Below are 15,462 nucleotides of genomic sequence, written 5' to 3'. Positions count from 1 at the left end.
ATGGCTACCTTTAAATCTGCTATTGTGTGTCCACGGAGATTGAAGTGTTCTCCTACATGTTTTTGTGTATTGCCATTCCTAATATATGATTTGTGTCCATTTAGCCTTTTACGTAGGGACTGTCCAGTATGGCCGATGTACAGAGCAGAGGGGCATTGCTGGCATATGGCGTATATTACATTGGTGGATGTGCAAGTGAATTAACCGGTGATGGTGTGGCTGATCTGGTTAGGTTCTGTGATGGTGTCACTGGTGTAGATATGTGGACAGAGTTGGCATCGAGGTTTGTTGCATGAATTGGTTCCTGAGTTAGAGTTACTATGGTGCGGTGTGTAGTTGCACATCACGGCGACACAGAGGAAACCCTTCAAGCCCCAGCCGCCATTTCCCTTTTAAGTTCTGTGTAGATCCTCTTAAGCAGAGGTGGAGAACCTATGGCCCACGGACCAGTTCCGGCCCTCTGCTTAATTTCACGAGTCCCACGGCAAGTCTCCATGCCACGGTTCGGAAGCCCCAAGCCTCGGTGTGTCCCCCTTTCCCTGCTGTGGAGGGAAGCTAGGATTGCCAGGCTGTTAAAAGTCTAGTCAGCTTCGCGCAGGTCCTGAAAGAGACAGCATGTCCCTGCAACCCCCATGCACAGGAGCAATCAGGGAAGTTGCTCCCGGCCCCAGCGCCGGCTCCGTAGCTCCCATTGGCCAGGAACCAGAGCCAATGGGAGCTGTGGGGGCAGTGCCTGCGGGGGGGAGGCAGCACACACCATGCAGAGCCACCTGGCCCCTCTGCCTAAGGGCTGGACATGGCAGTCACTTTTGGGAGCAGCACAGAGCCAGGCCATGCAGGGAGCCTGCCTTAGCCCCGTTGTGCCACTGACTGGGAGCCACCTGAGGTAAGTGCCACCTAGCTGGACCCTGCAAATCCCCTGCCCCAAGTCATAATCTCCTCCTGCACACCAACCCCCTTCCCCAGCCTGGAGCCCCTTCCTTCACCCTAACTCCCTCCCAGACCTTGCACCCCCACCCCAACCACCTTCCCCATCCCAGAGTCCCCTCCCACACCCTGAACCCCTCATTTCTGGCCCCACCTCGGAGCCTAGGGGAAGCCTGGAGCCTCCAGCCACTGGAGCCGCAAGCATCAGCTCACCCCACTGTGGGGAGGGACGCCCTGAGCCTCTGCACCCCCCACGGGACTGTGTGTAGCCCATAACTGATTTTTTCTGTGGGTCAGTGGCCCGATTGAAAAAAGGCTCTCCATCCCTGCTCTACAGAAATGTTTCCTGCTTAGCCAAATACTAACAAACATCGGAAAAACTGCATAGCAAGTCAAAAGATTTCAATAAATATTTTAAAGAGCACTTTCAACACAAAAGATACAGATAAGTACAAGGTGTGAAACAGTTTCATGTATCTCTCCAAATTTCATTTATTACATGTATGTATCAACATACCACTGGTTTGTTGTTTTTTTAAAAGCAAAGAATGTCAAATTTTAGTTTAGTAAAATGTTAAGGAGTGTTAATTATTGCTTAACTGAAATGTTCTGGATTGAGCAGGCTGCTGAAATAGCTTTGTTTTTTGGAGTTAATACCAGTTTGGATGGACAAAGCAGTTAGATTGTGTTGACTTCTATCATAAAAAATATCCTAGACTATATCGTAGAATATAAGTGGTTTATATTACATTCCTTTATAAACACTAAAATTTACCAAATTTCAAAAGGATTTTACACTTAATTTATAAAATAGGCATGAGCTCTTCCTACTGATTTGTCCAATATGGATTTTTGACCCCATGCTAGTATTTCTACTGAGCACAAACCAACAATTCCATCTCATTACTTTGGTTTGTGCACCAGCACCAAGAGCAGCAGAAATACAGTAAGTGATTAACTTCAGCTACAAAGCCAGCAGAGGGCACAAAAGAGCGGTTCAGATCCACAAACTCATTTCGTGATTTTTTTTAAAACTTATGAATCCAACTGATATTTCATACCAAATCTTAAAAGCAGGTCAAAGACTGGAACTATACTACTTGGCAGTGTTGCTTTTAAGACACAGCATTCTCAATTTAAGGGTCTGAAACTCAAAAAGCAAAAAACCCCTCATTTTGTTTAATACATCCCTGTTCTAAATATTACAGCACATAATATCTATCCTTACTTGTTTGGAGAGTCTTCACAATTTTTGCTGAGTGGAAGATGTAGTTTTTGCCCTACCTTTCAGTGTCCTTAAGTTAAATCATGTTATTTGATTAACTTTAGTTTAAACACCATACAAATAAAGTGTTCTTAAAAGGTATTTAAATACTTAAAAGGCCTATTTTGGGGTTAGTGCATTTAAAGTGCATATTTACATGGAGGAGTTGCAGCACTTCAATCAGCAGCAGTGGATATTTGCCAAAACAACCTATCCATTGACAGAATGCAAAAACTACTGTTGAAAAGTGGATTTTTTTTACGTAACAATGAATTTACTGCACAGTACATCTCTCTGTTAAAAAACGGGATTAATCCACAATGTGGACTAACATTCACTTTTAGAACAAATTTGCAGGTTTTTTGCATTAGACATGTAGAAGAGCATCAGTTTGGTAACAGTAAAACCCAGTAGTTTCAAAAGAGCTTATTTTGATTCCACCTTCCCACTTGCAGCCCAAAGAGCTTTCAAACAGACACTTATGCCACATTTTGGACTACAGCAATTTTTTTAAAAAAAAGAAAAGATATCTGAAGTGTGCATAAACCTGTAACTATAACTGATCTCATTATAATGGCTTTACTGGTTTAACAATCTCAGGGCTCTTCCTCTTAACATTTAATTGGAGTTTAACTTTTCATGCTGAGTACAGAGAAAATAAGGCTGTTTTTTTAAACTACTTATTTGATGAGGGTAAAATCATTCATCTACTTGCTTCACCTGTAAAGTAGGAGTTTATCATTTCAAAATCTAAACAATAAATACATTGACTGCCATTAGAACTTTTGAGTAAATCTGCAGTATAAATATCTTCAAACAAGAATCATTTGAAGAATAACGTCTGAAATAAAGTTCATTCTACAGTAGAAATAAACCCTTTTTGTTGCTATTAAGTCACATACAAAAAATTCAAACTGTTATCTTAGTTTTGCCCAGCTCTGCCCTGCAATCCACATGCTACTCAGCACACCACCTTTCCCGAGATGATCATAAAGTTGCTTACAGTTTCTATGGATAACTGTGGGCTTTTTTCTTTTGCAGACATGTGCTTAAATGCTTATCTGCATAAAGAAGTTGTGTGTATGGGATCAAAAACATAAACTGGTCACAGTCAGTTGAGAGTGTCAGCAGAATAATTTAGCACTTATATAGGGCTCTTTATGCATAAATATCACAGTATTTAATTTCCCTTCAAAATGCTAGCTCCATTCTATAAATGGGGAAAAGAGGTATAGAGGTTAATCCTGGATCCCATCGATTAGATCCTTATGTCTCCCATACATGATTGGCATACAAAAAGAACGGTATGTGATTTCTCTGCATCTTCAGAAGTATAGCTATGAAGCAGATCAAGTACTCAATTTAAAACCAAGTCATTTTACTTACTAAATCCAACTATTGCTCTTTTTAAAACCCAAACTATATAATTCTATACCATTCTTTTCAACTGTCTGATTGACAGAACACTTGTTGGCCAGTTAATGTATTAATTGAAGCAACATAATTTATTGTAGTTAAAATAATTTGTATTAAAAGTAGATTTATAGCAGGCAACAACAACAAAAATCTAGATTTCAGATGAAACATAGGGAAGAGTTACCTCACTCAAAATAAATGAGTTTTTCTAGTCACCGGAAAAAACATTTTCCAAAAAAAAATCCTGAAGTAGATACCAAAAGAGTAGAAAATCACTGGAAGAGGTGAAAGATTTACCATAAACCATACCACAAAGTAGTGTTGTAAGAGTCTGAAGAGAGTACACCAAAAAAATCTCCATTTCAGTTAGGCCAACATCAGGATTTATTTTCCAAAAAGTCTATTCTTTATGCTTGCATCAACTCAATGAATCTTAGCATACTTTCCTGTAAAAGTATATGCAGGGTTGAGGTGTCTGGGTCATTCAGTTCCAGACTGCTATTTAAAAAACTGTACAGTTGAATATTCAAAGCTAACCATTTTATTTCGTTTGAACCCATCTACCTAATTTTTTTTTAAAAAGGGTTCTGTCACATTCATCCTAAAAGGTTAAAAAAAATCACATTTCACTGAAGTTAGATACATTTCCTTTGTGTCAGGTGCAATAAAGCTCAAAAACACAGTTTTTTTCCCACAATTTCCCCATCCCAGGAATGGGAAATGATTTCAGGTCTCTTCTCAATATTCTTGCATCAAGAGAAGCAAATTTTCCAACTTAGAATAATGCAGCATTCTGATGTACTGTCTATCTCTGCAGTGATTCCCTTTTCCAGGTGCAGGATTTAGTAGGATTTCAACAGACTATTAAATTTCTTCATTCTTCTAGCAAAACAGTGAGCAATGCATCTTCTGTATTGATCAATATTGAAGCTATTGCCCCATCATTAAACTCAAAAGAAGTTCCTCCATCTACCACCATACAGGCATCCCAACAACGTGACCGGACACAAACCCTTCAAAAAAAAAAAAAAAAAGAGAAGTGATCGTCTTGAACAAGTGTTACATTCAGATTTCCTATAAAATAGTTAGAAAATACACTACTTTGCTATACCACAGTTTTGGACAAGGGCTTAGTTCTAATAGACTGAATAGCCCCTTTTGTTTTGTGTGTTAGTAAATCAGAAAAAACATCCCAAGCCAGGGTCGATAAAAATAGATTTTTAAAAATTTAAATACGTTTATTTTAAAATAATCAGAGTTTGTTTTTCAGAAAATAAACCTATTTAAAATTACACTTGAAACTGACAGCCTACTTTAAGGCCTAAACTTGTTATAATCTAGTAAAATAATTTAAATTAAATAAAAAATATTAAGCAGTATATGTTTGCTGGCAAGTGTTAAACTGAACTGGGTCAGGAGAGGAAATCAAATTGTTGAACTGCAGAACTAGCTTTTGACAGCAGCAACCTCTTCTGTACATACTGAAAGAAGATTTTCTTTATTTCAGTTTATTCAACTAGTTCAATTAAATGACTACCTAATCCAATGTTGAGACACTAATTGGGAGTTAGAAAAGCAGGAAAGCTTGTTTTCCTCTTCCGATCTACAAATAAAAACTAGATGAGAGGATGAAATCTACCAGTTCTAAAATCTTGAAGGACATAGTGACCAGAAACAATCTGTCCAATTCACTTCACACAGATACTTGCTTTAATAAATCAGTTTTAAATGCAAAACATGTTTTGATAAGAAAAAAAGTTTATCATAAAATTTATGTATCTAGCACATTTGAAGAAGTTTTATTTAACTAATACAATCATTTTACAATGTCTGGGCTTGTACATTAATTGAATTTGAATTTCCATCCAAATAGATGGCACAAATAACGAGTAAAATAATTAACCATCTAATACAGTATTTTTCAACTTTTTTTCATTTGCAGACCCTTACATTGCCTTACAAGGCCACTTCAGATCCTTTTGGAAATCTTAGACATTCTTTGCAGACTCCCAGAGGTCTGCAAACCACAGGTTGAAAACCACTGATTTTAGTAAATAAGAAATGTCTCACTCATTTTGCAATGTAATTAAAAAATTGAAAATGAACAATCCTAATAAGTGTAAAATAGGCTATACCAAAAGGTATACAGATATAATGTATGTTCCTAGTTAGCAAAAAGAAATACTAAATTTAGTGTAAAGGCTAAAGAGACAAGTGACCAAGTGTCTTGAACAAGTGTTACATTCAGCAAACCAACCAGTAAGAATCAACCACACTTGAGGAAAATAAGTACAAATGCAAAACAAGGTTAAAAATCAATGATTTAAATCAATCCATCCTGTCCCCATCCATATAGAATTCCACTGAAAGAATGCACTATTCTTCAAGCATCTTTTCCAAAGAACTTCAAACTGTATTAAACAGTAAAAAATACATAGTATTAGCACTTTACTTAGGAGAGGGAAGGAATGTACTTGAAGGATAAAAGTAGCCATCCAAATGCCATCCAGCCAGAATTACGCTATCTGCTAGAAAAGAAAGACAGCCCACATAGTGCGATTGTTCAAATAATGAGAATGCCATAGCTCAGTTAAGTTTTGAAAGGAAGCTACAATTAAACCCATTTAAGACTGACTTGCTTAATGGAAGATTTCTTATAAAACTTCATGGAATATGAGCCAGTTCAGCACAATGTTACCTATTTGAAGTCCAATTAAAGTCATGAACATCAATTTGTCATTGCATACAGCACAAGCATTTTCTGTATTTCTAATTAGCAACACTAGTGATTTTCAAACAAGGTGAAAGGTTTAGACATTCTTCATTGTATGCGAAACAGATGTGGGCAGATGGGCATAATTTTGCCTTTTACCGCTAAAGAAGTGCAAGCTTGAAGGTGATATTGTAGAACTAGCTGATTACTGTCAATATTAAATGAGTTTGACTATACGTATTTTAAGCTAAAACTTTACCTATAAATTTTCTAGAAGCACTGTCTTCTAATACTGAACAAAACACCAACAGACATTGCCACTATCATATTCTTCCAGTTAACTTACCTTTAAAATGAAAAGGAATTCAACTGTTGGGGTTTATCCTTCAGAACGTGTAGAAAGTGAGAATGGTATTAATAAAAAATAAGTTTTCAAAAATGTCACACAGACCAAAAATCTGTTTTAAAGGCTGTATGAATGGTGTCCATTGTTGGGAGAAAGGAAACCATGACTCACCTCCTTTATTGAGGGTGACTATCTTTCCAAAAGTCACAATTTCACAAAAACAAAGCAATCTTACTTTGGGGTGGGGGGGTGCAATTTCAAGGCTTAATCTATTAAATTGGAATGAGATTATCCAGTGTTTTACCTCTCCACTGTCCCATCTTTAACTTTCTACCAAACAAACCTAGTGTAAATTTATACTCAAATAGAATGTCTCCAATACAGAATAAGCAAATGGTGGTGAACATTAATTGTTAAGAAGTCATCCCATATCAAAAGCTTCCGGCTTTAATGGTTTTCCTCTACTACTATTTCTGAGGGGCCTCAATCACATTTAGACCTCAGCATGTTGAGTAAACTCCCTAGTTTTGTTCAGTTTAATATTGTTTATATTTTTGCCCATGTCATGCGATCTATTCAGGTGAAGTGAAATTCTTTCCTTGGTCTGCTCAATTAGTCCTGAAAGCATCTAAGAGAAAGGAGGACACTTGCTTCTAACTCAGTTTGGACACAGAAACCTGAGTACCAAGCACATTTAAGTCAAGCTCTCAGGCTACCTATTTTATTTTACATATTAGTTAAACATTAAGTATTCAATTACATGTACAGGCAATACTTACTTTGAAAAGAACCCACGCTGCAGACTACTTGAAAAAACCCGGTTTGCAATAGGCTCTCGAATACTGAAAAACATCTTTGGTTCTTCGGGACTATACAGCAGCGAGTCATTATACTCATTTGTTACTGTAAGTACAAAAATTGGATCATCACTTTCTCTAGAGGAGTTAGTAATTCTCAAGGTTGCACATTCCAAGCAGAGGAACAGTTCCACTATTAAACTGTTTAGACAGCATTTATGATTTTTAGAAGTGCCCAGTTAGAATGAAAAAGATACATCTTTACAGGAGGAGTCATTACAGTTCCATTGAATGACTAACCACTGAGTGGCGCTCTCAATTCAGAACCATTATTCAAAGTATCAGTTCTCAATTGTAAAAAGCTGAAATTCTCTACCAAAATATTTATGCCTATTACACATTAAAGTATACAGATTCTTAATTGCAGATCATATGGTACATTTTATTAAATGTGCTTCTTCTTAAGGAAACACTACTGTTTAGTGTAACGAAGCACTTTTAAGTGCTGTAATTATTAAGTAATAGAATACAACCAATATGAATTATTTTTAAAAATGCTATAAACTTACTAAAAAAGTTGTCATTTTCACTAACCTTTCTGTATTAGTTCCCTGCTCAAAGGAAGATTCAAGCTCTCATGCTTTTTAGCTGTTGAGCCAAAGAAAGAAAAGGACCCAATTAGACAGGATCATCTGCAGATAAAATTAACATGTAATGCTGTGTGTGCTGTCAACTCACCAATCTTAAGGATCTCTTCAACTGCCTGGGTTGCCACCTTGTTAATATTATAGGACCTAAACATGAAAGTAAAGATAGCGTTTGGTAAGTAACATGTGCTGACAAAAATCTTGTCTTTAAAGTTTTCAAAATTATCCAGGAGAAAAAAATGTTTAATCAAGGTTGAGTAAAGATGACAACCATTTCAGAAAATGCCTTAACACAACTGCTAAATTAAATATCATCTACATTTTGTAAAGCACAATAACCCAAAACTGAAGTTTAACTTAAATAATTAAAAGATTTGAAACACACAAGTAAAGTTATACAAATAATCTGAATTCTGCCTCTGTCACTATCCTTCGATCCACCAAGCAATAGCTGGCAATTATTTTCTTTATATCTAAAAGAAAAATAACTCAAAACCTGCAAATTGAACACAGTCTATGTACATATCCCTCTTATCATTCTTCCATCTACTTATTGGACCTAGGGTTGCCAACCCTCCAGAATTGTCCTGAAATCTCCACGAACGAAAGATTAATCTTTAATTAAAGACTGTTGTGATGAAATCTTCAGGAATTTGTCCAGCCAAAACTGGCAGCACTAATTGAACCTGATTCTCATTTACAAAGACTCCTTTCCATGACTTTGGAAGCGTAAAAGGGACTTAAAATGGAATATATGTATGCTTGAGTAGCGTAAAGGTGCCTGAGTGTAAATAGAATCAGGCCCATTAATTAGGTCTTCTAATTTAATAGAAGACCTAATGGGTCTGATTCTCATTAAGGCAGGCTTTACACCATTCAAACACATATATATTTATGCTTTAAGGCCCCCTTATACCACCAGAGTAATATAAAAGAGTTTTAGTGTAAATGAAAATCAGGTCCATTATGTTTTGCATTAAATTAGATTAGAAGGCTCTTTGAGATGGGAACTGTCTTTTACTATGTTTTTACACAGTACAGCAGCACAAGGCCTTGATCCTATATTAATTTCCTGCTCAAAGGAAGACTCAAGTTCTCTTGCTTTTTAGCTGTTGAACTAAAGGAAGAAAAAAGCCCAGTTAGGCAGGATTTAGGCACTACTGGAACAAAAGCAACAGAATCTGCTATAAACTTCAACCTTTGTCATCTTGTGCTCCAGATTCATTTTAAAAGTTGCTGTTTCCAACACTTAAGATTGTGAAGATAATCATGAAAATAGGAATAGTGCAGTATTGTCTTTGTGTGTGCAGGAAGCATCCATGTGACATGCCCCATTCATCTCACTGGATTTTTAATGTTGAAACTGAGTTGTCTTTCAGTGACTTAAATCATTGTATTGCAATCTATCAGGCATCACCCATCCGGAATAGTCTGCCTAATGTACATTCCCAGCTGCCAAACACTGCAGCAGCTGACCCTACTTAGCTGCCAAGCCCTCCATGCTCATCCTCAACAACTACCACCTGAAATTATGTATTTTCCAATACAAATTTCCGCAGTACAGTGAAAACTGAAAAAATGTGTAGACAGTGTGAAACAATTTAATATAAAAAGCACAGGGGCTACATTGCATTGAGTGACATGAAATCTGGTGGACTCTGCAAATCCAACAGAGGCTGGCTCCTTCCCAACCACCTCTCATCTCCAGGTAGCTTCTCCCTCACATTCTCCTGACCAAACCCTGTGTCCTCAATGTGTCTCCCGATTCTCCAAGATTTTCCCTTTCCATCATGTGCTTGTCTGTCTGCCACTCCGAGCCATGATAGGCAGAAAAACTGAGCACATATTTGTCAATGATTTTCCTTTTACATTATACATTAGTTATTCATCAGATAGAAACTTGGGTTGTGGCAACTCGTATACTACCGAAAATAATTGGCCTGATGTGTTAGAAGCTAAAGAAAATGAGCATATCAGAGAACAGTTTTAGAAACTTCAAGTCATTCAAAATTGGTTTCAGATGAGAAACATTTAGAACTTTAATATTAAAAAAGTGATACTAACTTACCAGGCTTTTGATCCTGTTCCAGTGCATACATTGAGCCCTGAACTCTTCTGCTTTTCCCATGGACCATCATCAACTGATACCTCATAGTAGGAGGCCCTATGAAGTGAGAATTTAAAACTGGGTTTGCAGGACTTATAGTTCACCCTGAATAAGACAGAACACATAGCCCTATATCAGGCATGTATAAATCCAGAAGGACCAGTTTCAAATATGGTTGACAATTTTACAACAGAGTTTTATACAGTTAACTTTTGATATGGAGGTAAGTATTGCTTTGCTGTCTCATGACTTTTTTAGTAAACTACTTTGCTAGCATAAATATTAATTTGCAGCGTTACACCTGCAGGAAATCAAAGTTAAACTATTTTGGTAGGCTTTCAAAGTTGTCCAATCAACACTAAATGTTAAATTTGAAAATTGTGTTTCTACTACAAAATAGCTTCCATCTACTACAAAATAGCTTACGACATGTTTTGAAGATACTAGTATTTTCCACATTTCAACATGAGCTTTGCTAAGCAGATTCTTCAACTGTTGATACCATTCATATTGCATTCCATGCAAGTGAGGAACTCTTTGTATTTTAAATAGTGGTCACAACTTTGTGTACAGCTGGGATTTCTGTGCTTTCTGAAATGGAATTACATAGGCAACTATCTCCAATTGTACAGTTATTGAACTACTGCATAAACTATGCTAATGCCATCATTTGGTCCCATGTTACCAGATTACATCAGAAAACTCAAACTGGTAGGAAATTCCAGTGAATTCTAATGCAAGTAAGAGCAAAGCTTCAAACTCAATTTGTGATCACTTCAATAGCAAGTTATAAATACGGCTGGATTCTTCAAATAGCCTGTATTTATAACTTGCTATTGAAGTGATCACAAATTGAGTACTTAATTAGCCCTAAATCAAAGGATGTATTAGTGTTTAGATGAGAATTTACTCAATGTGTAGAACTGCATGTAAACTAATGGACTGTCTGGATGGCTGTAATTAAATGTATTATGTATGTCTATGTAATTGAATTGCCCATTAACCAGGACTGAATCCTTAGAACTGCAAATGAGAAGCACGCTAATTTCAAAGCATGGGTCGTTGCATTCAACAACGGAAAATCTATAGACTCATGGTGTGCTGGGAAAACTGTGCCAGACAACTTTTCAGGGAGACAGCTATAAGAATGAACCCTGGAAGCGACCCTATATCTCTGGACTCATGGAGTCTGACGGGGAATTCTGAGCAATTGGACAGAGATCCCCAAAGGCATTTGGGGTAATCCTGAGAAATTTATGAAAAACCAGCAGATTACAACATCTCTGCTACCACTTGGACTGAAATTCTGATTCACTTGTAATGCGTTTTATCTGCTTTAATCTCTCAAAAACATTTCTTTTCTTAGCTAATAAATCTTTAGTTAGTTTACCAGAGAAATTGGCTACAGCATTGTCTCTGGTGTGAAATCAAGAGTATCCGTTGACCTGGGGTAAGTGACTGGCCCTTTGGGGTTGGGAGTGACTTAAGGCATGGTGAATTTTGGTTTTAATAACTTTTAATCACTTAGTCCAGTTTGCCTGGGTGGCGAGATGCACTGGAGAGCCTAACGGGGACTGTTTGGGACTCCACAGTAAGACTAATATAGCAATTCAGGAGTGCACAGTTGTTACCGGCTTGGTGAAATCTAAGTATAGAATATACCCAGTTTGGGCCATCTCCTCTGTTCTCTAACAGTTTGACCAGAAATTGGCACTCTCCGATGTGAGCTATTCCAGACAGCGTGACACACAATAACTCTATCTGGTGGAGATACCTTGGCTAGTTAGAAACAAATTAATGCACAATGAGATCCAGGATGAGATTCTTTGAGTGGAAGTGGAGACTGATTGGCCCTTAACCCTGTCCACAACTGCAACAACCGACCATGTGGAGGATCTAAAGGATTTAGTTCTGTCCATGCAGCTAGCTAAAGCACTTCTCACATCCAATGAATAAAGCGTCTCTTCATCTCTGTAGACATGAGGTTTGGGGAAGAATGTCAGGAAACAGACTGCCTGGTTAACATGGAAATTAGAGACTATCCTAGAGAGAAATTTTGGGTAAGGGCGATGACAAACGTTGTCCCTGTGGAAAACTGTATAGGAAACAGACACTAGGGCTCTTAATTAGTCCACCCTTCTGGGTGAGGTAGTTGCCACTGTATGCTACTTTCATACAGAGGTGAAGCAGAGAGCAACTTGCAGGGAGTTCAAATAGTGGTCCCATTAACTTAGCTAGTACCCAGTTTAGATCCCAAGGGGAAGGAACAGGATCTTGGAGATGTGGTTACTACTTGGACAAGCCCTTTGGGAACTCGGTAATGACTAGGTTGCGGAAAAGGATCTACCATCCATTGAGGTCTGACAAACTGAGATGGAAGCCAGGTGTATCCTTATAGAGCTAATCACTAAACTCTGATGTTTCAGGTTAAGAAGATAGTCCAAAATGAGGCTCAGGGGAGAATGCTCAGGGGGTACAACTTTCTGCTGGGACCAAACAGCAAAGCACTTCCATTTAGCCAGATACATACTTCTAGTTGTGGTAACCATGAAGCATTCATGCTTTTAAGTAAGGTCTTCAAGGCGGTATGCTCAGGGTCTTGACTTTCCACAAGATCCTGATCAGCAAGGGAACTGGAGAGAAAGTGTACAGAAGAGTCTTTCCAAGGAAGTAGAAACCCATCTGCCAAAGAGCCTAGGCTGAGACCCGCCTGGGAGCAAAACCAATGGCATTTTCTGTTGGTCTTTGTTGCAAATAGGTCCTTTGGGGAGCTCCCCTCTCCCACATGCAAAAGATTGACCAGGCAATGTCTGGACATAGAGACCACTCATGGCCATCGAAGAAGGTCTTGCTCAGTCAATCTGCCAACATGTTCTGCTTTCCTGGAAGGTAAGCTGCTTTGAGATGAACTGAACTGGTTATGAAAAAATTCCACAGGCGAACTGCCTTCTGGCATAGCTGGTCAACTGAGCCCTCCCCCGTAAACAATGGTTACAAAGTTGTCTGTTAGAATCAGCAAACTCTTTTCTGCATATGTGGAAGGAAGGCTGAACAGGCTAGTCTCACAGCTCTTAACTCTGAGGTTTATAAATCAATAGATCCTGAGATGCCCAGAGACCTTGAGTCTGCAGGAACTCCCATATGAGCCCCACAACCCAGAGCTGATGTGTCTGTGATTAAAGTGAGGGTTGGTAGCAGGGAAGTGACAGGGACCCACACAGAGTGAATCAGAGGGTCTATCCACCAAACCTGGGACGACAAACCTGACATTGGCATCAAACCACCTTGTCCAGGTGATGTCAACTTGGAGTATACACAGACGCTAGCCATGCCTGAAACCTTCTGAGGTGTAGCTTGGTGGGCTGAACCACTTACATACACCCTGCCATGTAACCCAGGATGCAGATACAGCTGTGCATTGTGGTAGAGAGGGTATGCTTTCACTTGAAGCACAAGGCCCCATTGTCTTGAACTTGGATTGCGGTAGCAAGGCCTTGATAAAGTCTAAGACCGTTCCCAATACAATCTGTCCTTTGTACAGGCTTATGAATTGATTTTTCCCAATTCACTAGGAGCATCGGTGGGTCGAATGTGGACAAGATGGTGGATATGTTGGATAACACCTGAGTCTCAGACCGACCTCTGATCAACGTCGTCCAGGAACATGTGAACTCCTGATCTTTGAAGATGTGCTGTCAGTACCATCATGCATTTCGTGAACACCTGAGGAGTAGCTGAGAGACCGAACAGAAGAACCGTAAACTGATAATGGACCACTTTATGGGAAACTTACGATGGTCATATCATATTACAAATATGGAAATTAGCATCCTTTAAGTTGAAGGCAGCACACCATGTCTCCAGGGAGGAACAATCTAGGCTAGGTTAAACATGCAGAACTTAATCTTCAGGAATTTGTTTAATTCTAAGATACAAAATCAGCCTGAGACTCTGATTCCCAAAGCAAAAGAGAAAGTACTGGAAATAGATGCCTTTCCCCTGACTCCCAGTGGAACTTTCTCTATGGCCCCTACTTCAAGAAGTGACGGGATCTCCTGCTGAAGGACCATCTCGGTGGACTGGTTCTAGAAGAAGGCTGGAGAAGGGTTGTGGGAGGAGGGGTAGAAATGAACTGGAGGGCACATCTCAGTTCTACCATGCTTAACATTCCCTGATCTGATATTATGTGGGCCCAAGCACTTGGGAAGTGGGATAGGTGGTTGGAAAACAAAGGTGGGAAATCAATAGAACTACAGTAACTATGCCCTCGACCAATGCATCAGAGTGTTTGTTTCCAATGCGGTGTGTGAACAGGATGGTAACTGTCACTCTGGTAACTGTCACTGGTGGTAAGAAGGAACTGAGGGGAGTTGGGGCAGCTCCAACCTCTTATACCAGCATGCAGCGGTGTGAGGCAGGCAAGGGCGCTCGAATCACCCTGACAGGTACAGCTGAGGGAAAAAAGTTCTCTGATAGGGTGCAGGAGGCAAGCATTCACACCTACAGTGGAACGGACATGTGCAAGCACTCAAAAGAATAGAAATGGGAGATAAAGGCCTGAAACAAGAATATTAACGTAGGGCCAAAAAATGTAATTAGATATCTTGGAGCAAGCAACACCAAGCTTTGGATACTGATTGTCTGAATTTTCACTCCCTTCCCCTACAAAACTATTCTCCTAGGACACAAACGCTTGAATGACCGGGAGAATGGTAACGTTGCTAGTGGTGAAGATTGTGGAAATAAAGGTCGGAAGTTTGGTTTTGGCCATGTTAAGCTTAACATAATGACAAGACATCTAGGAGGAGATGTTGGACAGATCTTTATCCAGTCTCATATCTCGGTAAGTTAGGGATAGACAGGTAGATCTCCAAGTCATCATAAAGATGGCAATTGAAGCCAGGTGAGAACACGAAACCACCAAAAGGAAGGGTGTAAAGCAACAAGAAAACCCAGGACAAAGCCCTGTGGGACCTCACAGGCACAAGGAGAGGAAGAAGATTCTGAAGGAATGGCTAGAGAGGCAGGAGGACAATCAGGAATAGAGGTACGTCACTCAACTTTTCTACCACATCTTAGTAAATATCTATTTTTGTAATCCATGAAAGTCTGATATTCATGGGCTGAAAAGAAATACGGCAGCAAACACAAAGACTACCTACTGAATTGTCATAAAACTGATATTTAAACAAAAACAAATTTAGACTGTCACATCTCAATGTTTAACAATGCAAAAAGTTAACTG

At 38.9% G+C, this 15,462-nt stretch overlaps 1 protein-coding gene across 4 annotated transcripts in view; it reads right to left on the bottom strand.

The window, feature by feature from the left end:
- Window positions 1–1,325: 1,325 nt before the first annotated feature.
- NADK2 (NAD kinase 2, mitochondrial) overlaps window positions 1,326–15,462 on the bottom strand; it is a 62,547-nt gene continuing 48,410 nt past the window's right edge. For 2 of the 4 annotated variants that reach the window (XM_030566551.1, XM_030566553.1), the window contains 5 exons: window positions 10,179–10,322; window positions 8,202–8,257; window positions 8,058–8,111; window positions 7,446–7,569; window positions 1,326–4,620 (listed from right to left, as the gene is read on the bottom strand). In XM_030566551.1, the coding sequence (XP_030422411.1) occupies window positions 4,482–4,620; window positions 7,446–7,569; window positions 8,058–8,111; window positions 8,202–8,257; window positions 10,179–10,322 (517 nt within the window). In that variant the 3' untranslated portion in view covers window positions 1,326–4,481. The remainder of the gene's footprint in view (window positions 4,621–7,445; window positions 7,570–8,057; window positions 8,112–8,201; window positions 8,258–10,178; window positions 10,323–15,462) is intronic. The other 2 variants (XM_030566552.1, XM_030566554.1) reach the window with 1 other exon arrangement.

This window comes from Gopherus evgoodei, chromosome 6 (genome assembly GCF_007399415.2).
Source record: "Gopherus evgoodei ecotype Sinaloan lineage chromosome 6, rGopEvg1_v1.p, whole genome shotgun sequence".
NCBI classification, from domain to species: domain Eukaryota; kingdom Metazoa; phylum Chordata; order Testudines; family Testudinidae; genus Gopherus; species Gopherus evgoodei.
Note: the sequence above shows the minus strand (reverse complement) of the source record. Positions and strands in the feature narration are given on the sequence as shown.